Source organism: Myodes glareolus, chromosome 1 (genome assembly GCF_982192425.1).
Source record: "Myodes glareolus chromosome 1, mMyoGla1.1, whole genome shotgun sequence".
Lineage (NCBI taxonomy): Eukaryota > Metazoa > Chordata > Mammalia > Rodentia > Cricetidae > Myodes > Myodes glareolus.
Window position 1 is genome coordinate 87,234,037 of NC_142026.1, and position 26,508 is coordinate 87,260,544.

General features: G+C 41.4%; 1 protein-coding gene across 2 annotated transcripts in view; it reads left to right on the top strand.

Moving 5' to 3' along the window:
* Positions 1-26,508, top strand: part of Sobp (sine oculis binding protein homolog) — a 165,692-nt gene that overhangs the window by 24,133 nt on the left and 115,051 nt on the right. For both annotated transcript variants that reach the window (XM_085690871.2, XM_085690875.2), the window contains exon 4: positions 23,448-23,599. In XM_085690871.2, coding sequence (XP_085546997.1) covers positions 23,448-23,599 — 152 coding nt within the window. The remainder of the gene's footprint in view (positions 1-23,447; positions 23,600-26,508) is intronic.

Sequence of the window (26,508 nt, forward strand, 5' to 3'; positions counted from 1 at the left end):
TTAATTCTGGAAGGAATGTATAATCTGAAGGGTAAGATGATGCTGTGGAGAGACGGTTATGACAGTAACCAGGCAACCAGAGCTGTTGACACCAGCTCTGCCATTTATTGCCTACATAATATTGCATGGGTCACTTAGACTCCATGATCATATTTCCTTGTCTACAAAGTTATATGGTTAGTCACCTGATGGCTAAAATTTCCTTTATCTGTAAAATCTTACCATTTCAGTTAGAGTCCCAGAGCTGCATAAAGGTGGGAAGGGAAAACTATCTTCACAAAGTTGTCCTCTGAACTCTACGTTCTCAATGTGGCTCATACTCACACGTGCGAGTGCTCGCGCATGCGCACGCATGCACACACACACACACACACACACACACGCACGCATGCACAATGAAAAGAACTATAAGAGCCCAGCTTTGTGGTTTATATAGCTGCTCACTTGATTTTATTCCTGAAGGGAGTGTATTTAAATACCCTGTCACTTGCACTTGCTAATTGGCCGAGCAAGGTGGAAGTAAATGTACCCATGTGTGAAGTCACAGCAGCCAAAAGCCCATGGGAGATTTGTACCACTTGGAGCAATGAGTTTTTTAAAAAGATGTATATTGTGTGTTTGTGTGTCACACCCCTGCCTACCACGGTGAGCGTATAGTAGCTGGTTCTCTCCTTGCATCGGGTCACGTGGGTCCTGGGGATTTAACTCAGGTTATCTGATTTGGTGGCAAGCACCATCGTACTCCCCCTCCTTTTAAATATGTTTTATTGTGTTTACTCATTGCATGTTAGATTTACATTAGGACATTTTCTTTTCCTTTTTTTTTTTTTTCCAAGACAGGGTTTCTCTGTGTAACAGCCCTAACTGTCCTGGAACTAGCTCTTGTACACGAGGCTGGTCTCAAGCTCACAGAGTTCCACCTGCCTCCTGCGTGCTGAGGTTAAAGGCATGCACCACCACTGCCCGGCTACTCTAGGACATTTTCAAACAAGAATACACTGTACTTTGTGCATAGTCCCCCACCTACCCCCTGCTCTCCCCTTTCTTGCCTCCTCCTCCCCCAATCAGTCCCCCCCTTTTTTGTTTCATTCCTATTTTCATGTCATATATGTATCAGTGTAAAATCCAGGAACCACAATGAGAGAAATAAACTATATTTGTCTTTCTGAGACTAGTTTATGTGTGTAACAGGATTATCTCCAGTTGTACCCATTTTCTTGCAAACAACATTAACTACATATTTTTTATAATTTTACTTTTAATTAAATTATTACATAATTTCTTCCCTCCCTCTTATTCCTTCCATGTTCCCCCTTCCTCTCAAATTCACTCTTTATTTTTCTTTATCATTGTTACATAAGCACACACCCACAGAAAATGAGTAAATACATATCAGATATATCAGTACAACCTGCGGAGTTTATTTAATGTTGCTTGTAAGTATATGTTTTAAGACCTGACTACTTTGTATTGAACTGATTGGGGAGCTCATCCCTGGGGAGACTAATTCTCCCTCTCTTAACATGACTGTGTATATTAATTAATATGAATATGACCATTAATTGCTTGTAGCTCTTTATCTAGGGATCAGGACACAAGAGCTTTCCTCCATCCATGTTGGGGTGGCAACTGGAGTTGCATTTCTTCAGATCTTGTTTAGGCAGATGTATTGCTGAGATATCATAGGTGTAGAAAACACAATCTTGCTGTAGACCTCCCGGTCCTCTGTCTTTTACAATCTTTCTGCCACTTCTTCTTCCGTGTTCCCTGAGCCTTAGGTGCAGGCTTGCATTGTAGATGTACCTGCTCGGGTCAGAGCATCCCACAGTGAGTTGTTCTCTGGGATTTGACTGTTGTGGGTTTCCATAATTGTCTCCATCGGCTGCATCTTTGGTGAGGGGTGAGAGCTCCACTTACCTGTGGGTGGAAGGATACATATGGCAGATGCAGCTAGGGTTTATACTGGTTTAGCAAAGTGGCGGCAGTAGGTGCTCTTCTAGGGTTCACGGCTTCACTAGCCATGGGTAATTGGCTAGGTTTACAGTGCTGGGCACAATTGCCCTCCTGTTAAATGGGCCTTAAGTCCAATTAGACAGCTGGTAGTCACTGCCCAAAATAGAAGTGCCACTCCTTCCCCTTTAGGGATATCTTGCCATGCTGGTCGTTGGTGTGGCTCATTGGCATCACAGCTGGGTGGGTTTACTGACGCTCCCTGCCATTGTTGGCAGCCTGCATAGTACTGGTGCTAGTCCTCAGTGAGGAGCCTTTCAGGTCCAATCCAGCTTACTGTCCTCTGCCTGAAGGGCGTGGTCTCTTCAGCGATGTGGTCTTACCGTCAGCACCTGGGAAAAAACCAAAGGCAAGAGCAATAGTCTAGTTTGTTTGGGAGGGGTCGCTTGGACTCCCTTAGCCAACAATTCAAAAGGAGGTTTCTCATACCTGGTACTGGGGTTTTGGCTAGATAATCTACGGCTCTTGGTGGGAGCATGATTACCCCGAGTAGTTAAACTGTGTGTGTGTGTGTGTGTGCGTGTGCGTGTGTGTACATAAATGCACACAGCATGTAATTTTATGTAAATATAAAATATTCTCTTTGTCTTCTTCAAATAGTCTTAGTACTATTTATCGCTCTTCTCTCGCTCTTCTCCTTCCAGCTCCCCAATTAAAGTCCCTCCCATTTTTCTCATTCTCTCTTCCTGTCACCTGTATCTTGCTACTCACCTGTTTAGAGCTGCATAGTCCCTCCCCCCAAGTTACTGTCCTTTTTACTTTTCTGACTTTTACTTTATGACTCCAGGTCATATACTTGCATCTGAAGACTTGGAGCTGGGAACCTCAGATGAGAGAGGACATGTGGCGTTCATCTTTCTGGGTCTAGGTTACCTCCCTCAGTATGGTCTTAGTTTCATCAATTTACCTAAAATTTCATGATTTCCTTTTTCTTGACAGCTGAATACTATTCCATAGTGTATATTACCACATTTTCATCATCCACTCACTAGTTGAAGAACATTTAGGTTGATTTTATTTCCTAGCTATTGTGAATAGAGCATCAGTGAACAACTGGCTGAGCAAGTATCTGTGGGGTAGGATGGCGAGTCCTTTGGGCATATGCCAAGGAGTGGTATAGCTGGGTAATATGATAGATCTATTTTTATCATTTTGAGACTTCTCCACACTGATTTTCAGAGTGGCTAGACCAGTTTGCAATCTCACTAACAGCGGATGAGGGTTTCCTTTTCCCTGTATCTTTGCCAACATTTGTTCTCAGTTAGCTTCATTTTTCTACATGGCTGAAGAAAATTCTACTGTCTACACATGGCACATTTTCTTTATCCATTTCTCTGCTGTTGGTCACCTAGGTTGAGTTCATAGCTTAGTGCCGAAATAAACATTGATGTACTAGTATCTCTGTGATGTGTTGAACTGGAATCCCTTGGGTAAATACCCAGTAGTAGGATATTTGTGTCATATGGCGGATCTGTTTTTAGTTTTGCAAAAATTACATATTAATTTTCATAGTGCCTGAACTAGGTTCCCTTCAACCAGCAGTATATAAGGTTTGCTTTCTGTCTACATCCTTGTTAGCATTTGCTTGCTTATGTGGTCTTCCCTCCCTTCCTGCACAACTGGTGGGGTCTCATCTATTTCAGAAGGGTCTCAAACTTGCTGTGTAGTGGACTGTGACTCAAACTTTTGAAGCTCCTTGCCAGCCCCTCCTGAGTGCTGGGATTGTAGGTGTGCACCACCATGCCTGCCTAGTTTTGTGCGGAGTTAAGGTTTTGTCCATACTGTCCGGTATTTGACCAACTATGCTGCATGTCCAGCCCCAAGTTATTTTGTTTTCTTAGTGATTGCCATTATGCCTGAAGTGAAATTGGGCTTGATATAGTTTTGACTTGGATTTCTCCAATGTTAGTGAGGTTGATCATCTTTTCATATGCTTATAAGCTGTTTGTAGTTCATCTTTTGAGACTTGCCTGTTCATTTCATTAGTCTATTTGTTGATGGAGTTGTTTGATTTATTGTTTAGTTCTTTGTGTCATCTAGATATGAATCCTCTCTCAGACATATAACTATTCCCCTCCCCATTCCCTAGGCTGTCTCTTCATTCCATTAATTATATTTGGAACAACTTTTATAAAATGTTAGATTAATTATACATAATAATGAGTGTCATTATGACCTTTGTATACATGTCCATGATTTATTTCAATTGTATTGGAACATTTTTTTTCTTTCTTCTGTTTGGAACAGTTTTTAATGATTATTAATTGCTACTCTGAACAACAGAACAAATCGAAATAATAGATCTTTTAAAATGATGAAAAGTGCTAGAAAATGAAGTGTCTGGATGAAAAGATTGCCGTTTCTGTCATGAGACTTCATTGTTTTGGTGTTACATGTGAATAGTGACCCCTGGAAGTAATTCCGAGAATTTCCGCAGAAGAGAAGTCATATTCTATTTAATTTAACTTACCAAACCACACACATGAAGAAGTAGAAAAACTAAATAGTCCTATATCTACAAAAACAAAAAAATTAAATCCTCTCTCCAAAGAGTAGTCGAGATAGAGATGCCATCCGTGATAAATTCAGTGAACTATTTAAGAAAAAGAGAGATTCTCCTCGAGAATAGAAAAGATGACAGCTGCTGCTTCCTTTATGATCTTAGCACAACTTTATCACTTTACATAGCAAGGTGTTATAATAAAGAAAGGGATATTTTAAAAGAATTATGTGACATTGAAATTGAAACCTTTTGTTTTACAATGTAAAATCCTAAACAAAATTATAGTAAACCACAGACAGTGATATATACAAAAGAATTATGAACTGTGACTAACTTGGTTTCTTCCCCCTTAGGGGAAACACAAGACTGACAAAAGTGATATAAATTGTAAAACTTAGTCAATCTAGTTACATTAAGAGAATAATTCAAAACAGTAGAAATCTTAATAGATATAGAAACATAATTAGATAAAATATAACACAATGAAAATCTATCACAAAGAACAAACAGACTAGCCCTTTTTTAATATGACATAAGAATTCACAAGCATCTGTGGCAACTGTTCAGAAGTGATATTAAGAGTTTACCCCTAGAGATCAAAATGAAATGAACCTCTGTAGATGGCCCTTGCCCTCATTCGTATTAGAATATAAAAATATTAGAATTCACTAAAATAATCTTGGAAAAAGAAATGAAAAGGATTTGAAATGTTAATTTGTATAAATCCACAACCTTAATCTACAGGAAAGTATAATTAATGAGCAGCTTTATTGAGATCTGAAATACTAACCACAAAACAGTTTTTAAACTTATATAAATACTGTATATACCAGCTTCAAATATTTAAAGAAAAAAATAGCAAAATATGCCTAAGGTGGTTTGAAAGAGTTCATTGTTAAGAAAATTAAAGAAGACATGAATAATTGAGACATATATTATGTTTATAGATGAGAGGCTAATATTGTAAAAAAGGTATCTACTTCCCCAATTGATGAGTATGTTTATTGTAATTGTGATAAAAATTGAAGCATGAATTTTTGTGAAAATATGAAAGTTACAGTAGCATATGGAAATGAGTCTTTTATGAGAGGATGATGGTTGGGCGGGGTCGTGGAGGGGAGGTCTGGTCATGGAGTCAGGGCCCCTCATTAGAAATTCTAAACTTTGTCCGGCTCAAGGTTGTGCACGGTCTTAAGTAGGCCAAGGTTTCTTTCTTTCTTTTTTTTATAAATATATTTATTTCTTTATTAGGCATACAATATTCTGTCTGTGTGTGTGCCTGCAGGCCAGAAGAGGGCACCAGACCCCATTACAGATGGTTGTGAGCCACCATGTGGTTGCTGGGAATTGAACTCAGGACCTTTGGAAGAGCAGGCAATGCTCTTAACCTCTGAGCCATCTCTCCAGCCCCTAGGCCAAGGTTTCTTAAGTTATACACTTAAAGCACTTATAATAAAGAGAGACGTTGTTTTGATAGATGATTAAAATAAAATTCTCAGTTGATTAAAAGATACTTTTGATTTGGGAAGATGGCTCAGCTGATAAAGGTACTTACCCCTAAGCCCAGTTGCCTGGGTTTAATGTGCAGAGTCCACAAGATAGAAGGAGAGAATCAGTTCAAGTTGTCCTCTGACCTCCATATGACCTCACCGATACCTTGGTACACACATGCATACATGCGTGCATGCATGCTCACATACACACACGCTCACAATAATTAAGTGTAATTTACAAAAGATTTTTTTTTTTTGCTTTTGTTTTTGTCTTTTGGGACGAGGTCTCACTATGTTATCTTGGCTAGTCTGAAACTTGCTTACATATTCCTTCTTGACCTCAGACTTATAGCCATTCCTTTAGTATTACAAATGCTGACATTTGAGCGATATGCCACCAGGCTCAGCCATACAAGGATTGTGAATCCAAGTCTAGCCTGGACTATACAGTGACCTTGTCTCTAGAGACATTTTTAAAAGATACAGATATTTTAAAAGATTTATTTATTTATTTTTTGCATATGAGTGCTCTATCTGCATGTACACCTTTATGCCAGAAGAGGGCATCAAACCCCACCACTGATGGTTGTGAGCCACTATATGGTTGCTGGAAACTGAACTCAGGTCCTCTGGAAAAGCAACCAGTGCTCTTAACTGCTGAGCCACCTCTCCAGCCCCTCAAAAACATTAAAAAAATTATACTGAAAATAATATATATATATTTATATTTAAAGTTATTTTTTAATGTGCATTGATATTTTGCCTACATGCGTGTCTGTGTGAGGGTGCCAGATTCCCTGGAACTGGAGTTACACACAGTTGTCAGTTACCATGTGGGTGCTGGGAACTGAACCTAGGTCCTGTGGAAGAGCAGCCATTGCTTTTAACTGCTGAACTATCTCTCTAACCCCAACTGTGAAATACCTTTTTAAAAGAAGACGGTCTTGTTGTGCAACCCTGGATGGCCTGGTGGGCCAGACTGGCCTTAAGCTCATTGAGATCACCTGCCTCTGTCTCATAACATGCTGGGATTAAAGGCGTGCACTATCATATCTGGCTTTTTAAAAAAGTTATCTTTAAAAGGATGAAAAATGGGGCTCGAGAGATGGCTCAGTGGTTAAGAGTACTGATTGCTCCTCCAGAGGTTCTGAGTTTAACTCCCAGCACCCATATGGTACTAATAACCATCTGTATTGGGATCTGGTGCCCTCTTTGGCCATGCAGGCATACATGCAAATAGAGCACTCATTTGCATAAACAAGTTAAATAAATCTTAAAAAAGAATGGAAAAGTAATCATTGGATAGGAGATAATGTTTTTATTTGTCCCAACAAAGGATCCATTTTTTAAAATGTAAAGAAGGCATATATAAAATATAAAACTACCCAATAGGATAGCAAGCAAAAACCATGAGCAGATATTTAACCAAAGTAATATCCTGGAATTTATAAATGTTATAAAATTATAAAATGTTATAAAATCTCACTAGTCATTTAGTATATAAAATTTAAAATTATAATGATATGGGGCTTGGTGGTTAAGAGCCCTTGTTCTTGCAGAGGACCCAGGTACAATTCTCAGCACCCATATGACGGCTCACAACCATCCATAACTCCAGCTCCAGGGGCTCCGATTCCCTCTTCTGACCTTTACAGTCACCAGTCACACATGTGGTGTACGGACACACATGAAAGCAAGACACTCACATGCATAAGATGGCTACATCTTAGTAATTATAATGAGAATCATACGCACACACTAGAGTGAAATGACTGACTGCCCCAGTGATGAATGGCTAGAGTGTAGTCTGTACATGTAGTGTACACACATACATGAAAGCCAAACACTCACATGCATAAAATGACTACATCTTAGCAATTATAACGAGACTCATTCACACACACTAGCGTGAAAATGACTGGCACGGCCCCGGTGATGATAACTGGGACGAACAACTGGGACTCGCGTGTGCAACCAATGAGAGTGTAAATTAACACTCTATTCTTGAAAGGCGATTAGAGTATTTGCTAATGCTGAAAAGACATAAATCTTATTACCTGATAATTGCCCATAGACAGGTACTCAAAACAAGTGTGGTATTTGTTAGGTATTTTCATTTGTTACAATGAAATTGTAACAATTCTTTATTTGAAGAATTTTCATTGTAACATTAGCGTATCATAATGGAAAACAAGGAACAAATTCATCAACAGTGTTTGGCCTGGGCCTCTTCAGGTCTTCAACTTGGACATAAAATTGTGTGTATATTTATTCATAGATTAGAAACTATCAGTCCTTCCTTTCTTCTAAAAATAAATCTTCATCTCAAAGATTACTGTTTCCTCTTGATACAGCTCTATATTTCCCCAGCTTTACAAAAAAGTCTCTTAACTCTCTGTAATTTAAGCACCTGGCCCTTAGAATATAATTTTAATTTCTTAACCTGTATCTGATTTGCTTATAGCTGCCCTAAAGCAAGTAGATTTTGGGGTGTGGGGATATGTAGTGCCTCTAGCCCAGCTTCCATATATAAATGGGGTAACCTTTGACTTTGGCTTGCCCTGCCTCTGCCCGAGTGCTGGAATTTACAGGTGTGTACCATCACACTGAGTTTTAGGTGGTGCTGGGGATCAAACTTCATCCATGTTAGGTAAGCACTCTACCAACTAAGCTACATCCCGGCTCTCATCATTCCTGATTATTGAGGCATTACCATCTAGTTAGTGCAGATGGATCATGGTGAAGTCTAAAGAGTGAGATACAGGTAGTGTGTGTGTGTGTGTGTATAGTCAAGAAGCTCCTTGCCTTATACATGCAGTGTGTGTATCTGATGAGTGTGTGTATCTGGTGAGACTTCTCTAACATGGCTGAGTGGGTAGTCTGTGGGGACCGTTAGACTGCCACTCACACAGATGAACACCGAAAGGGCTTAATGTCACTAGATTAACGGTGAATAAAAGCTAAGGGATGCATCTTCCTTCTTTTGGCCCCGGATGGATAGCTATGAAATATATTTAATCAACTCAAAGAAGAACCCATGTGATTGCATGCCAATCTCTCTGGGCAGTGGCCAGTTCAATAACAGAAATTTCTGCTGGCTTTTCCTCCTCCCCACATTTAGTCTCTTGATTTTTGCTCCTACTTGCTGGAATCACATGCTCATTAAAACACTTGTTTATATTTGCCTGAGATTCTATTTTCTGGGCAACTTAAGATGAAAATACCATGTGTGTGTGGAAGATCACAGAGGAAAACCAGAAGCTGATGGAAGAGGATTTAAAACGTTATAATCTGACGACTATTTATCTTTTCCTATCAATGTTTAACTTGAGATACAATAAAGGAATAAAAAGCAGAGTGCTGTACTGCTGGTAGTTCAAATGTTGTGGCACTCAGAAAGGTTCATTTATAAAACCATCTTGTCATCCAAATAGTTTCTTAGGCCTCCTAAGGTGAGGAGATAGAATAACAGAAATAAGTTAAGTGAGGGATTTTTTTTAAGAAAAAGGAAAGGAAAAAAGAATAGCCTTAGTCTATACTTTTTAAAAAATATTTATTTATTATGTATACAATATTCTGTCTGTGTGTATGCCTGCAGGCCAGAAGAGGGCACCAGACCCTATTACAGACGGTTATGAGCCACCATGTGGTTGCTGGGAATTGAACTCAGGACCTTTGGAAGAGCCGGCAATCTTAACCTCTGAACCATCTCTCCAGCCCAGTCTATACTTATTTAAAATCGATTTTTATTGAGCTCTACATTTTTCTCTGCTCCCCTCCCTTTTTAATTAGACAACATGACCTCCTCAGGGTCATTGGTTATGTTAGTGGAGGGCCCAGGACTACCTTCTGAAGGGGAAATGTCACCAGATTGTGGCTCCTCTGTGATTTCAGAGGCAGCCTTGGGACTGTTCCTTTGTGTTTAGGATGTGGTTGAGATAGTTGTTTCAGGACGCTGAGCCCCAGGTCACCAGAGGCTAAGATGCCGACAGGAAATCAAAGGAACTGTCAGTTCCCCTCCTTTCCTTGCCAGGGGTGGCTGTTTCTGGAATGTCTTGTTATCCTAGGGGCATCCCCAGAGCTGACTCCTCTAAGTTCCTGTACAGTTAAGAAGGCTTGCTTTGTGAACTTGGCGAAGAAGAGTGGAAATAATGATCCCATTCTGTTCTGGAGCTTTTGCTTGCCGTTTCCCTGTGAGGCAACTTTGTTCTTTGTATCCTTGGCTTCATCCCTCCATACCACCCCTGGTGTCACCCACTCAAGGTGTGCTTGGCAAACGTCTTGCTTCTTCTTCTTAGGAAGAGGCCCCACAGCAGACATTTCATTCTAGTGAACAGAACAGACAGGGTTCCTGTCTAACCTGACTAGATTATAATCTAGTCGAGGAGACAGGAATTAAAACATAACAAATGAAATCAAATCCCAATTATGTCTGAGGGTTATAAAGCCCAGATTATTGCAGGATCCTTCCGGGTGTGAAGACAGGAAGCCTTTGCTACGATGAAGTTAATAAAAGCTAGAAAAATTTGCATTGGTCAAGGGCTCGGTAGGTAAGGAAAGATCACATGTAATGATGGCTCAGAGCTTCCAGGAAGTCAAGAAGTCAGAAACCAGACTAAGAGGCTGGTCGCAGGAGCCATAGAGACCAATGAGAGACTGGTCATGGGATTCATAGAGACCAATGAGAGGCTGGTCACGGGAACCAGAGTCTAATGAGAGAATGGTTGTGGGATCCATAGAGACCAATGACAGGCTGGTCACAGGAATCATAGAGACCAATGAGAGGCTGGTCACGGGAACCAGAGTCTAATGAGAGAACGGTTGTGGGATCCATAGAGACCAATGACAGGCTGGTCACAGGAACCATAGAAACCAATGAGAGGCTGGTCACGGGAATCACAGAAACCAAGGAGGGACTGGTAAAGGGAGACATAGAGACCAATGAGACCAATGAGGGGCTGGTGGAGGGAGACAGAGACCAAGTCAAGGATGTCCACCTTGAGTGGGGGCGGGGCGGGAGGCAGGGGAGAGGTGAAGCATATGAGAGCCCTGAAGAATTTTTTTTTTTAACATGGGAGCAGTGATCATATTTTTATTTAGAATTCCTTGCACGCAATGTGGAATGAACTGGATAGTAGTGACACAGGAAGCGACCTGCACTTTAAGGAAGAGATGCTGATGGCTTTGCTTGGATGGAAAGCAATAAACCCCATGTGTCAAGACACTTAGAGTAGCACCTTTCATATAAGTAGACTGGCTAATATTGAATGACTGGATGGATAGATATATTTTCATATTTAAGGTAATCAACATTCTTTTTCTTTTCTTTTTTCCCTTTCTTTCTTGTTTTTTTTTCTTCTGTTTTTCGAGATAGGGTTTCTTTGTGTAACACTGGCTGCCCTGGAACTCACCCTATAGATCAGGCCTCGGAACTCAAAGATCCACCTGTGTCGGCTGGGATTAAGGGTCTGTGCCATCCTCAGTTTATTTAGGACATGTGATTATTAACATGCGATTATTCAGAAGGTGGGAGGTTAAAAGGCAGAAAGGACACAGACTTCTGTCACTAGATTATGGGTGGGTAGTGGGGCCAGCTACTGGAGTAGAAAGCATGACCAAGTGGGCTGGTTTGGGGGAGGGGTTTGTGCGCAGCATCTGATGTGACCCGCTCAGATGTCCAGGGGTTGGTCGTCATGAGCGAAGCAAGGTCATTTTCTTTGTTAGCAATGTCCTAGCCAGCTTTCCTTGGTTCTTTTAAGAGTGTTCTTGTTCTGAACTCCTGTACAGACAGGCTTATTAACCTTTTGGTCCTTCTATGCTGCCAGTTTTTTTTTTTCTTAAATAATGTCCTTTGTGGAAGGGCATGCTTAGAACCGCTTTTCTAGCACCAAATGAAGACGCAATCCCACACTTTTCGAGTTGATTCTCTTGTTCCTAATACTGTGCATTTGTGGAGTAGCTACTCAGTGAGCCTCAAGTATGAGGAGAGGAGTCTATAGTGAGCGAATCTGTGGCCATAGCGAATCTGTGGCCATAGCGTCTTTGCCCCAGGGCATCTTAGGTCGGTCAGTAGATCAGACCCGAGGTGCAGCTGTGGGGACAAGGCTTTCCTTAGCTCCTTGTCTGTGGCAGTCACCCAGAGGTGTGATTTATTCAGACAGTTAAGAATCATATTATTTTTCTTTTGCTCTTTTGTTGATTTTTGCCATTTCTCCCAGGAATTTACAGGGAAAGGGTTGCCTGCTCTGTATTTCTTGGGTGTAGCAAACACCATGGAACTTTGTGATCAGAGATACCCCATGAATATCTTTCTGCCCAGCATTGTTAAAAGGTGTTCCTGGAACTGAGAATCTAATTCTACACAAAAGAGGGAAACCTTCCTGATAATTAATGGCCCACAGAGACGTGCTTATGCCCTGGTGCTAATGCAGGTGCTAATGTACATAGGTGGGAACATAAGCACCTCAGGCAGGGGCCTCCTCACAAGTTCTATCTTGAGAGTTTTAATGAAAAAACATGTACATGGTTAAATCTGTGAAATACAGCACACGTAAAGATCCTCAGTTTTGTATTGGTGGAACCAAACGTCCTTTATAAAAAAAAAGAAAACAGAAAAGAAAAAAAGTCCATTGTTTGGCATCGTCTAGCCCAGAGTTTTCCACACATGTTTAACCATGGAAGTCTTTTTAAAAATAGCAGTCAGTTAAGTTCCCCATGAGATTAGTGTTCTGTGGGCTCTGCTTTGGGAAATGTTCCACATAGGGCTTTGGTTTCTGTTTATTCTGAAGTCAACCTTCCCCACTTCCTTTTTGAGTTTCTTGGGTGGTTATATAGGGAAGACAGACTGTCTACAGTGAGTACTGAGAGGCAAAGGAAGGCATGTCACCGAGACCTGTGGGTTGCAGCCTCTTTACTAGTGAATCAGTTGGCTCCAGGAAACCAGAAGCACGTGCTTAGGAGTATAGTGCTGAAGATTCCCGGCTCCGTGTGGTATTCAAGAGGAAATTAGAGGTTGTGGAGCCCTTTTTAGAAACGCAGGGAGCCAAAAGTATTTGAATCCTCCCCCAGATTTTGGGATATTTGCATGTGCATAATAAGACAATCTAGGGGTGACATAGGAGTCTAAAAGTCAAATTCATTTGCATTTAATATATACCTTGTGCTCAACCTGAATGTAACTTTGCATAGCAATTTTAATGCCTCTATATTTTGACCAAGACCCATCAGGGAATTTTCCACTTGTGTCTCATTGGCTTTGAAGGAGTTCAGAGTCCAGGTTAGGGTTGTTCAGTGCCCAGCTTTGGGAATTTGTGGGCTCTCCTTTTATTTTCTTTCTCTGTTAGGTGCTGGAAAAATAAGCAAGGAAGGGATGGTGCGTGCAAAGCAACTTCTTTCTGTGTGAACTTGGTTCCAGAGTTGGTCTCCAGCAAGAACTAACTCTCTGGATGACTTTGTTTGATTAGAAACATAGGGATATGAGCTGTTTGTAATTAGAATTGAACATTTGGGTTCTTGATTTAGTTTCACTCTGAAGTTCCAACCTGTTTTCACTGTTATTCTATAAGATCAAAACCTCATTGTCTTTCTTCTGCATCCATCCATCCATCCATCCATCCATCCATCCATCCATCCATTCTTTCATCCATTCTTCATGGTCTATAGGTGGTTACATGTTAGGTACATGCACATGCAATGAACGAGACACATGATGCTCTCATGCTCTTTAATGAGGCCTCTTTTCTTCTCCTTGCAAACTGATATTCAAGAGACCCCATATCCATCCCGATTTCCACCAGTTTTATATTTGACCTATCCCTTCACACTGCCTTGGTCAGCTGAGTGTCTTTAGGAAACCCTGCCCGCCACTTCCTGGGTCCTGCGATTCTCACTGTCTTTCCTTGCCTTGAGCTTGCTCTCCTTCTAAGCCCTTCAAGATGCAACTCACCCACTGTGCTCCCCACATATCTCTTGAAGATCTTGACTCCTCTCATACTGTATTTTGCATCCTGCATGCTGCATCTTGAGCCACACACTTCCTGTCTTTTCTCTTTCAAGCAATGCCACACCATGTTCAACTCAGTGTCCTTCACCTGTAAGTTTCCTAGCATGAATACCTTCATATAAACCCCTAATTATTTCAGGAAATGCAACCTTAGTTTCTCCATCTATAATGACATAGGATAATAGGTACATAATTAGAAACTAGCTGGGAGAGTTTTATTAGGAAATTAAAAAATTAATTTAAATTTTTTTTTGTAATTTGGGTTAATATGCATTCATTTCTTTGACTTACTAGAACCAAGTTTTAATCTACATATAGAGACTAGATTTTGTTCTTTTAGTTTTTGAGATTATAATATAATTGCAACATTTCCTCTTCCTCCTTCCTCCCTACAAACCCTTCCATATATTCCTCCTTACTCTTTCAAATTCATATCTTCTTTCTTTCATTAATTGTTGTATATGTATATATTCCTAAATACACAAATACAACCTTCTCAGACTGTATAATGTTGCCTGTATGACTATATTATCAGGGCAGACCACTGGTATTGTATAACCCATTGGTGTGCTTTTCCCTGGGGAAGATGTTTTCTCCCACGCTCCTCATTCCTTGATTGCCTGTGGTTTTTGGGTAGCGTTGAGGCTTCATGGTGTTTCCATTGTCCTGTTTGGCTTGTCCGCTGTTGTCCTCATTCAGCTTATATTTAGGCAGTCATGTTGATGAGACTTGCTGAGTAGAGCTTCTGACAAGACACAATCTCACAGCAAACTCTTCGATCCTCTGCCTCTTAACATCATTTTGCCCCATTTTCTGCACTGTTTCCTGAGCCCTAGGTACGGGAGTGTTTTCTAGATGTATCCATTGTGATTGGGCTCCACAACTCTGCATTTTGTTTGGTTGTGGTTTTCTATAATGGCTTCTGTCTATTTCAAAGAGACATTTCCTTGGTAGGGGGTGAGGACTATCCTTGCCTGTGGGTATAAATACAACTATTTAGAATATAGGAAGGGATGATGCTGGTTTAGTGAAATGGTGGTTGGAGGTTCTCCTTCCAGAACTCTGACTTTACTAGTCCTGGTAGCTGCCCAGGTTTCCAGTAATAGAATAGTTGCTGTCTTGTTGAGAGGGTCTTAAATACAATTAGAGAGTTGCTGCTTCCTGCCAAGGCCCGTGTGCCACTACTGTGCCCTTAGGATTATTTTGCCATGCTGATCGTTGTTATGATTTATAAATGTCATAGTTCAGTGGGACTGTTAGTTGCTTTCTTTCTTTGGAAGATTGCACGGTGCCTTCTGGTACCATGAAAACAAGTCCTCAGATGCATAGTATGTTAGGCAAAAGACTCTAGTGATAAGATTTTATTTGGGAATTAAGTGCTACTCAATTTAGAATAATGTGGAAAACTTAAAGTCTTGAAGTTAATTCAGATCTACTTTCAAAAGAAAATTTGTGATATTTTAGGTTCTTCAAAGACTCATATGTTGACTTTCTATTAGTTACTTTTTAAACTTGTGACCATGAAACCTGATAGAAACAACTTAAAGGAGGAATATTTTATTTTGGCTCAGGGTTTATGTACACTATGGTGAGGATGACAGGGTGAAAGAAACATGTGGCAAAGGCTGTTGTCATCGTGGTGAACCAGCAAGCAGGGAGCATGCTAGGAGCCAGGGGCAGGCGTTACCTCCCAGGGCTAGTATGCTAGGAGCCAGGGGCAGGCGTCACCTCCCAGGGCTAGCCTCAACCTCCTAAGGCTAGCCTCCAGTGACCCCTCTACGAGCTAAGGTTCCCTCCCAAAATTTTACCACCAGCTGGGGAGCGAGTTTTAAAATGTGAGCCTGAGAGGGATGTTTGGATTCAAGTCAGCAGACCTTTATCATTTAATTGTATCTGGTCATTTAATGGCAACTAGGTGCATAAAATTTTAGTAATTTAGACTGTTCTCTTTGGAAAGTTTTGATAGCGCAGTTACCAAAGTGGTAGACACCTAGCTGCGACTCTGATACTTTTTAAAAGAGCCAACTTCTCAGGCACTTAGAAAGATCCACCCATGTGTGGATTGTTAATGTAATAATTACAAAGAAATTGCATCTATTAATTACAGAATATCCGGCAGTATGGTGATATATTTGGTAACATCTTGTCAACTATTAATTCAAACATTAAAAAAAGATTAACCGTACGTGAGACTTCTTTATTAATATCAATGGCTTTTCTCTTAATCTGAGATACTGAGATCTAACCTGTTTCTGAATTGCTCCTTATATTAAAAAACAGTAAATAGTTCTACAGATGTCATTCATGGGAGGGGTATCACTGAGAGACAGGTGCCTCTCTGAGTTATCCACAGAGGACACTTATCATTTCTTGTGTCTCTCATTTGCAGTAATTCTTGGGATGTTTCCTTTATGTATAGCATAGCAGTAGTGTGATTTTGAGCATCACTACTCAAAAGACTTCCCGCTGCTCCCAGATACAGGTCAATATTAGTAAAGCTGGAAGCATTATACCATAGGTAGAGAAACCAGGGCATTGAAGGTGTGATATTTACACCAGTGTCTCTGTCTCGGTCTCTTTAATAAGACATGATGATGCATGCCATGCTGTGTTTCATACGGTAGCCACTTATGTTTGCAAAGCAGCATACGCTATTATCTTATTTGTGTGAAGGATGTCACACCTCGAAGCTTCAACAGAGATCTCCCTCTTACTTTTCATTTTTAATGATTCCTAGCTATATGCCATCCTTCCCTAGTACTTTCATATCTGTTGTGCTGAATTTCAGCACTCAAAAAGATTCCTGAGAACTGGGGAAGTAACTCAGTCTGTAAATTGCTTGAGGACCTGAGTTTCGCCCCCAGAATCCATTTTAAAAAGGTGTGCTAGGGCTCCTGTAACTCCCTCGGTAGGTAAAGACAGGCAGATCCCTGGATCTTACTGTCTACTCAGTCTAGCCCAATGTGAGCTCAGGCCAATAAGAGACCCTGCTTCAAGGAAAATAGACTGTGTTCTTGAGGATGACATCTAAAGCTGTCCTCTGGCCTCGACAGATATGCATGCACATACAAGTGCGCGCGCACCCACAGCAAGCCATATACTTAGCAGTAACCAGAGGCTCCTTGTGTCCTTGCTTCTCCTGTTTCTGCTTCTTTGCACTTCTCACTGGAGCCAACCCTACCTCCAGCACTCCACTCCGCCTCACCCGTGGGCACTTTTCACAATAAATCACCGAGTCTAAAGTATAAACTTTATGTTTATAGAAATATCATTATGATTTACAAATATGGAGAAACTCTTTGCTTTTAGGAAATTTATCCTTGGTAGTAAGATATAATAAAGACAAATACATGATCTTCCAGTGGTTGAATTTAATATTAGTGGGCGATTGAGGGAGAGTGTTTTGAAACTAGGATAGTCACAGTGGCACCTTTGAAATCAGGTATGTGGGTGATCTCCCTTTCCCACATGGAAAGCCAGACGGACTCATGGACCAGTGACTCCTGAGAAGGCTGCTGAGAATGTTGTTCGCCTTGTGGTTAGAACACAAGCTGTTTCCTGCCCGCTATTCCTTCTGCCGTCTTATTCCTCAGCGGCCACGGAGCTTGCTGCTACAAGTTCAGCTGGAATATTTGTAGCACTGTGTCTCCTAGTCATAACAGAGCAAAGCTTGCACCGTGGGCCTTTAACTTGGTTTTTTTTTTTTGTTTTTTGTAAAAATCAATCAACATGTATTGATTGAATAACACTTCATCCGTCTCCTCCAAGACACTTGACCTTTCTGATTTCATCCTAAATCTACCTGTATGTGCCTCAGCTGTGTGTTTGTCAGTAGCCAAATCAGCAGTAGCTTTTGTTCCTTTTCACAGGGGATGTGCGTGTGAGTGGTGTGCCGCCTTACCTGCTTGGAAAGGCCCTGGTCGCTAAGGTCCAGGGGTGGAGAGCTCCGCCTCTGGAGGCCTGCACGCGGGCTTAGGTATGGGCTTGCTGTGCAAGCTGGAGCAGATGCCGCCACCTCTAAACTCGCTTCCCACCTACACAGGAAAGAATGAGTGTCCGCCTGGTGGTGGGTGGTTGTGATTAAGAGTAAATGATGGAGAGGAGGGTGACATACGCTATGCCTGGAAGCTAGGAATTGCTGGATGGTGGGCAGCCATGATTTCCTTTTGGTACAGGGGTTCAAGTTTTCCACAGCCCTTTTCATGGGCTCACTTCCAGAGCACGGAGAATTGTACTGAAGTTCCCGCAGGAGCCTGTAGAGCAGTGGTTCTTAACCTGTGGATTGGCATTAAATATTGGCATTATGATTCATAACAGTAAAAAAAAATACAGTTACGAAATAGCAATGATATAATTTTATGGTTGGGGGTCAGCACAGCACGAGGAACTATATTGAAGGGTTGTGGCGTTAGGAAGGCTGAGAACCACTGCTCTAGAGACTATTAACTTGGAATGCCTTAAGATCTTTAGAACTGAATCATTCCAAGATGAAATTTCTTTCTTTGCAAATAGACTGAAAAGAAAATCAAATTTAAACTCTAGTTTTGCCTGCGGGGTGTGTGTGTGTGTGTGTGTGTGTGTGTGTGTGTGTGTGTAACAGGTGTGTAGAGAGGGGTCAGAGGGCAACTTTTGAAGTTTGTTCTGTCTTCCCTGCATATGTGTCTTAGGTATGAAGCTCAAGTCGCCAGGCGTGGCGGCAAGTGCCTTTGCCAGCCATGCCATCTCGCTGGCCCTCCCCTTTGTTCTGCTCTTAAATCAGCTGCTCCCACAAGCAAATTGACAAGAGTGCTGCCCAGGTTCTCATGTCATGGTGTGGAGAGCACACAGGAGCATCTTCAGGCAACTTTGCAAGGTGTTTCATATATACTTGAGGTCTTCAAATGGTTGTTTGTGTGAATTCTAGGAATTGTGGCAGGAGATACAGCAAATTCGTTCTAATTTGTCCTCAGTTTTATCCTCTCATGAAAGTTGCTACTAAAGTCACAGCTAAGGGCCAGCTAAGGCCCCCTTGATTTTCTTTGGGCTCGTATCAAGTAATTCAGTATTTATTTTCATTGCTTCAGTTGAAGTGGCCTAAGAAGATCACTGACTAATGACCATCTTTATTTTTAAAAGTCACCGGATAAGGCAATTGCTCAAGCCACTTGAGCAAGGCATTTCAGAAATGTTCACTCTCATATTTCTCTGTATGGTTATAAACAAATACAATTTTTATTTCATCTTAGAGTTATTAATCTGGACTTCTTTTTCTGGAATGCACAATAGAAAAATGTCTTATAGCTCTTTGAACATTAGATTAGAAAGAAAACGCTTCAAACATTTTGCTTAATTAAATGCTAGAGAGGTGGTACCAACTTTCATGATTAATTGAAACTTGACTGATAAATATTTATATGTGGCACATGAAAATTTTATCATACTATACAAACTGTTCACTTTGGGAATGTTATTTAACACTCGAAACATTTTGCCTTTGTTGCTGAATTGTTCATTATGAAAAAATACGGGCTAATTGCCATAATACAAGCTGCAATATAAGCCTGTCATATGAGTCTTCAATGATATAACCCCAAGTCTTTAATGGTGTACACTTTTAACCTATGTAGGAGAAAAATAAAATTTTTATCTAGTTTGAAGACTTAAAAAATAAACAAAGCATAGAAAACAGGTTCACTTAGGAAAATGCTAAGTTGCCAAACCTTCTATCTTGCCAGATAAGCACACATGCCGTTACCACAGGTCAGTTCCCTTTCGGTTGCTGTGTTGAAATTCTCGGACCAACAGCAAATTGGGAGAGAGTTTGTTTGGTTTATACTTCCAGGTCACAGTCAGTCTCTGGAGGACATCAGCCTGGCAGCTCAAGACAGGAGCAGAAACTACAGGTGACAGCTGCTTGCTGGCTCACTCATGGGTACTGCCCGCAGTGGGCTGCATCCTCCTACATCAATTAATAACCATGATAATTTTACACAGACACGCCCACGGGCCAATCTGATCTAGGTAAATCCTCAGCTGAGGTTTCCTCTTCCCCACGACTCTAGGTTGTGTCAAATTGACAATAAAAAGCACACCAGACTTCAAGGTCTGAAAAAAAAAAGATTTAATTGAAACACATTTTGTCTGCAGTTTCTTAGGAAAGGTTTACTTTTTAGGGGTAGTCATTCTCTAAGACACTGCGTCTGGTGACAGAATCTGAGCTTTCTGACTGATGAACCCCTGCACTTCTTTTAGTTTCCGAAGTGTGGCTGGCATTAATTGGCTGTTATAAGACCGACTGAAATAGCTGCTGTATCTGAAAATATTCTTGTGACCTTTTGGAATAACCCACTTCTCAGACTCATCTTCGGGTCTTTCATTGTTGAGAAGTTGGATGACAGAACAGGCGCTGTCTGCTGGGCCTTTCCCAGAGCATTTGCCTGTAGGAAGCAGAATGGACAGGAACGCTGATTTATTCAACAAGACAGATGCCAGCTACCATCCGACAACTCTTCTCACCGCGGAAACAAAACTACACGAGTCCTTTGTCTTATCTCCCACACTGGAGCTTTCTAGTAAGAATATTTTATGAATCTAGTGTATTTTAAATTTTAATGCTTTTATTTGTTAGGCCCTGTTGGCAGAAAGTGGTGCCCTTGCCACTCTTTAGAACACGACAAGGGGGCCTACCGGGTGGCCGGAGATGCCCTTTGATCCTGCACATGTCTTCTCCTCAGGGCCAGGCCCTGTGGTGGGGCTAAGTGCAGGTCTTCTCGCAGCTCTGCCTTGCCCTTCTAGTCTGTGCTTCAGTCCATCGCAGCTAACAAAGTCAGGACTTTAAAACTCATGTTTTCTTTGTCAAGCCAGACTCTTTCAAAGAAGACATGCTGAGGAGAAATGAATGTTCTGGAATGGCTCCTTGGGAAATCGGGTCCTCGTTCAACTGTGAGACCAAATGATCTCCTTCATGACATTTTTTTTCCCTTACAGATCTCACCAGAACCAAGACCATTGCGAGCTGCACGGTGTCTTCTTTTTCAGGAGCCTACGATTTTAAGGCGTTGTATCAATGGGGACAATAGGAATTATTAGTGCTTGTTAGTGTAATAGTGATGGGCGATCATTTTAAAATGATTACTAATCCAAGGAAACAGTTCACATGCGGTCACTTAGAGAACTTTTGCTAACTTTTCATGCCACACCAAGTATCTATTTGTAGACAGGTGTCTGTATAGAAATTGCGTGAAATAGGAATAAAAGCTTTCTGAACAGAACACATTCATCCAATACAGTAATTATGTTACATTTGAATCCATATTTTTGACTTTATTTAAAGGATGTTATGTTATCAAGAGTGTTTACTAACATCAAAGATTCTCTTTTATGCTGTCTTGTCTGATAATGAGTCATGGATTCTGAAATGTGATTTGAGAAGTAGCACAAATTATTAAAATAACAATGTTTATTCTTTTATGGTAGACAAAGTGCTGCTCGTGGTTCTGAGTGGACACTTGGGGAGAGAAAGCCATGTCACTGCGTTGCGAATTAGTTTGTTTCTAATTTTGCAGGCTGATGGCCACAGTGCCTCAAACCAAATCTTTCCCCTGGAAATGGAATGATTGCATGACAGACTCTGTGAACCATGAATATGTCAACAACTCATGGATCTGGCCTTGCTTAGCAATTAGTCTTTGCGGGATTTTACTCAGAAATCAGACACGCTGCACCAGAGCTTGTTGGGTAGTTTGTGATTCCCATTCATGGATGAATCATGAATCTGGCTTAGAACAAAACAGATCTGTAAAGAAGGATTGCTGCTAATAGTGGTGGCTAGAGCTACACACACACACACACACACACACACACACGCCCACAGACACACGCACACACACATACCTACAGACATGCTCACACACATGCATGCACATGCCCACAGACACGTGCACAGATGCACAGACGCACACATGCACATACACACATGCCCACAGACATGTGCACGCACACACACGCCTACAGCCAGACGCATGCACACACATGCCCACAGTCACGTGCACACACACATACATGTATATGCACATACACCATACATACAGACACATACATAGTCAGACACACAAATACACAAGACACTCATCCATGCACACCCAGACACATTCAGACATACATACGTACACACACATGCTTAGACATGCACACAGACACACACACACATATATATACATACACATGCAAACTAACACTCAGAAATGCACACAGACACTCAGACATGCACACACACACACACACACACACAGAGTCAAATGAAAGGATGAAGTGTTCTATTCAAAATGTAGTGAAAGCTCCTAAGAAGCAGCCAGAAAATATTTAAAAATATTTCTAACATCATCTCTTATTTCCCTAAAAGAGACCAATGTTCCCAAGTTTCAGGCATTTGAGTGTCACCAACTCCATCCTACTACAGTTTCTCACTATCCACACTGTGGTTTACTCAGTATATTTAATTTAATTCATTCTCTTTGCTCTCTTTAACAGCCCATCTGTCTTAAGCAATAATGGATGTGACAGTCGTGGTAGCTTATGCTGGTTAAGTTTTCCTTCTCACATAAAGGAAATGCAATATAGTGTTTTAAATATTAAAAATATTTGTATACCATCTAGAACCCCTCTGAACACCTGTTGACATGGTGGAGAGGTCTTCCAGGAGCTAAGAGGACACTTTCACTCCAGTCTGCCTGAGAATGCTCTTATATCCTCATTAGCATCTCTTCTTCCTAGGCCCAGAAACCACATCAAATGCTAAATCAGGCCGGTGTTTCCCTGAGGTCACCAGTGCCTGAAGGCTCACTGTAGGAGATGCCCAGGAAGTCAGGTCTTCCCACTGCCCATTGCCAGGATCTGGCCATCCACAACTTTTCCTTTTTTTGATGAAACAGCTGACTCAGGAATCATATTGCACTTAGAAACAACAGCACGGTTCACTTACCTGTGATGGGAGCATGCCTAGGGCTGCTGGCCCCCGACTGTCAAAGTTCACATGGGGTTCGCATGGCACAGAGCACCCCACCTAGTACCCATGTTGGAGACTTCCCGCAGGACCTTTGAATAAACGGGCTGTTTATTTTACACGCTTCTTTTGTTCGTCACTATGGCTAGTTTGACTAGGCACTTTGAGAGGAGGCTAAGACGTCCTGGAACTCTTGCACTTTGTAGGCGTGCTCTGGTTTCTAAGTAAAATGCCTTGTGGAAGCTTCAGCATCCACATACCCCTAAGGAGAAAAACAAACAAATGCACCCGACCGCTCCACCCCTATTCCCTAAGACTGGCCATCCTGTTCTATCAGAAAATGGTGAGGTTTGGAAATTGCAAGTTGACTCCGGGAGCTCTTGTCAGGGTCAGGGTGTGTCTAAATACGAACGGATGTTTGCTTCTGATATGAACGTTTTTCTTATACTTTTATTATAGAAGATGATGTGTCAAATGTACAAATAATGTGTGCCTGGTGCCAGAAAGTGGGAATCAAGCGCTATTCCCTGAGTATGGGAAGTGAGGTGAAAAGCTTCTGCAGCGAGAAATGCTTTGCCGCCTGCCGGAGAGCCTACTTCAAAAGAAACAAGGTAAGCCACCTTAGTGAGGCCGCTGGCCACCTCGTGCGCATGCGCCTCCTAGCCCTAGCCGGACACACTGTGGCCCTGCCCCCTGCGTGTTTTGATTTTTGTTTTGTCCGTTTCTTCCTGTCATGCTTAACTTTTTGTAATAAGAAACCCCAGCCTAACGTAACTTGTCCATCAGTTTCTTGTGGCTTGGTGTTTGAGTTCTGAGAGGGTGAGTGGAATCCGAGGAAGACACCAAAGTCCCAGCCACTGTCCTAACCAGAGGTGGCTTAGTAAGAGGGTACAGTCCAGAGTCCACCAGAGAAAAAAATGAGAGGTTTCTCAGGAGAGGGAGACACTAGCTATATAGAGGCTTTAGTATACTAATACAGTGGGAATATAGCTGCTGCTTTTCCAAAACCTGCTTCCCAGAGTCTAGTCAAGACAAAAATTGTCAAACCTCCCTTGACACACTGTGTTAAAGTTGATTGAGCTTGACAAGAGGGGCAGAGATGAACAGCTCATGTCTGAGAGTGTGGTGTATAAACACAGGAAGAGCCGTAGTTACAGTTCCCACTTGGCTTTCTTTAAAAAGACAGTTTAGGTTCGAAAATGGCCTTTTAGAATAGTATCAGCCACTCTTGATGGGGAACAGGATGTATGATGTCTTAACAAGCACATGTACACATTGCACACTAACATCCCAACCCTAAAGAACTGGAAAAGCCTTTTGCCACCGACTACCAGAGTCAGTTTCTAGGCCTTGATTATTTCTCATTGATCTGTAAAAACTTCCACGAACTCCCACACATTTTGCTCAGCATTTGCATTTCCCTTTCTGTACTACAAGATAAAAACCTGTCCATTCTTGCAGCAAGAACTTGCCTTTCCAAAGTCTAACATTTGCGATCTTGAATGCTAATCATGGCTCACTGCGTTGCAAGCACCGTTGCAGCGTGTAATCGCCTGCGAATCTGAGTCACATTCATTCTGCCCAAAAAACATAATGCCCGAAGAATTAGCCTGCAGAATTCAGCGAGTTGGAATTTTCGTAGCAGTCTGTAAGAATTAGGCTCATGAGCTTCATTGGAACTAGGAGGCAAGTAAGGAAATTGTCAGATGTCTTTGGGGATGGTCAGGAGTGGAGTTCGCTTTCCCTGGGGAGGGGATTGGAGTGAGCTCCAGGAGCCCAAGCTCGCTCTCTGAATGCTGAGCACTAGAATGACCCTGGGAGTGTGCCCAGTGATTTCTTCTTTAAAGCCTTACTTACCACAACAAAATACTTCGCATTCCTCCCTAGAATGTGGCTATAGAGCAGGGCTTTTTGTCATTCTAGAATTCTGAGGGACTAAGGATCTGAATCTTGATGGATTGATTCTAGAGAATAGGGCCAAGCAAGATACATTTGTCACAACCCTGGTGACACAGTTAGACTTTGTAAAGTAAGCTATACTACTTTGTAGTAAGTCTTTGAAGAAAGGCATCTGATGCCATTGGAAAAGCAGTCTAGAGTCCTATGTTATACAGTATATGTGTGTGTGTATATACAAATATGCATACACACATATGTGTACATACATACATACATATTCATATATGTGTATACATATATGCTTTTAAAATATCTTGATAAAGTTTAAGATCAAAATGAATGTAAGCTTCCATAGCATACATATTTGAAAGATGAATAATGGGAACCAGGGTTAGATTTAGTATTTGGAATTTATAGAAGGCAAAATCGGTGCTGAAGGGAGGCCTGCTATGAGGAGCTTTCCATGAGGAGCTACTGGGATGGGTGCCCAGCATCTTGCTGTGGTTTGACTTGGTCAGTGCCTTTGCCTGCTGGTCTCTCTGGCCCCTTAGTGCACATACTACCTGTCTTCTTTCCTGTTTATGTATCCCAAACCCCTGCCTGTTCAGCTTTTCCAAATAGAGAAATAAGCGTGCGACCTTACCTGCTGGGTTCTTTTATCCCCGAGTGCTACCTCTGAAACAGTCTCCTATTGTATTACTATAAACATGTACAGCTGCTGCCTTGCTGTTAGCTGGTAGGATTTTGTGGTCATTTCGTTTGGGGATTAGGTTTCCTAATGGCTCATATTAGATCCCAGCCCTGCATCCGGCCATCTCTGAGAACTGCTGTTATAAGCCTCAGTGTGTTCCCCACTGCAGGCGGTGGCAGATAGACAGCTATATCTCTTCTTGTATCGTCTAATAAAGTCCTTAGTCTTCATTGTCAGAATTGTGACATCATTGAAAGAGGAAGAAATCCTTCCCATGTCTACATAACAACAGTGTTTCTAAATACCGAGAAGGACATGGAAAACAGTAAATAGTGAATATACAGGTTAGAGTTTTGTCTTAGGTGTAGAGTAGACATTTAAATGTAAAATTAATGTAAAATTTAAAAAAATGTAAAATTAACTATGCTGTAAATTATGCTTTATAATGCCAGCCCATTTCTTGCTGGATAGCATGCTGGGATCTAAAAATGGCTTCCAAGTTGAACCCAAATTGCATGCATAACTTTACAAAGGAAAACTCTCATAGACAAGGTAGGTAATTAGGAACGGTATTCAGCCGACCCCTGCTTTGTGTCTGAGCAACACCTGCATTTGTGAATGTAAATTGGACAGCTGTGCCGTGGGTCCCTGTGCGCGCCTCGTCACAAACGCTTGCATATACAGGCAGCATGGCGTTGTTGCTGCTTAAAAAAAAAAAAGAAAGAAAAAAGGATAAAAATAGCCCAACACTCACTCAAAATGAAGGCCTATGAAAATGAGTTCTTTAAATTTCGTTTGCTTCTCCAGTCTTTCGTTTTCTTTGGGACTCAGTCAGTTGGAGGGGGAAAAAAAAAAAACGTCATATTCACCTCTCATAAAGCTTGGCCCTTTCAAGTCAGGTGAGCTAGGGGGAAGGCGAGTTAACCTGTT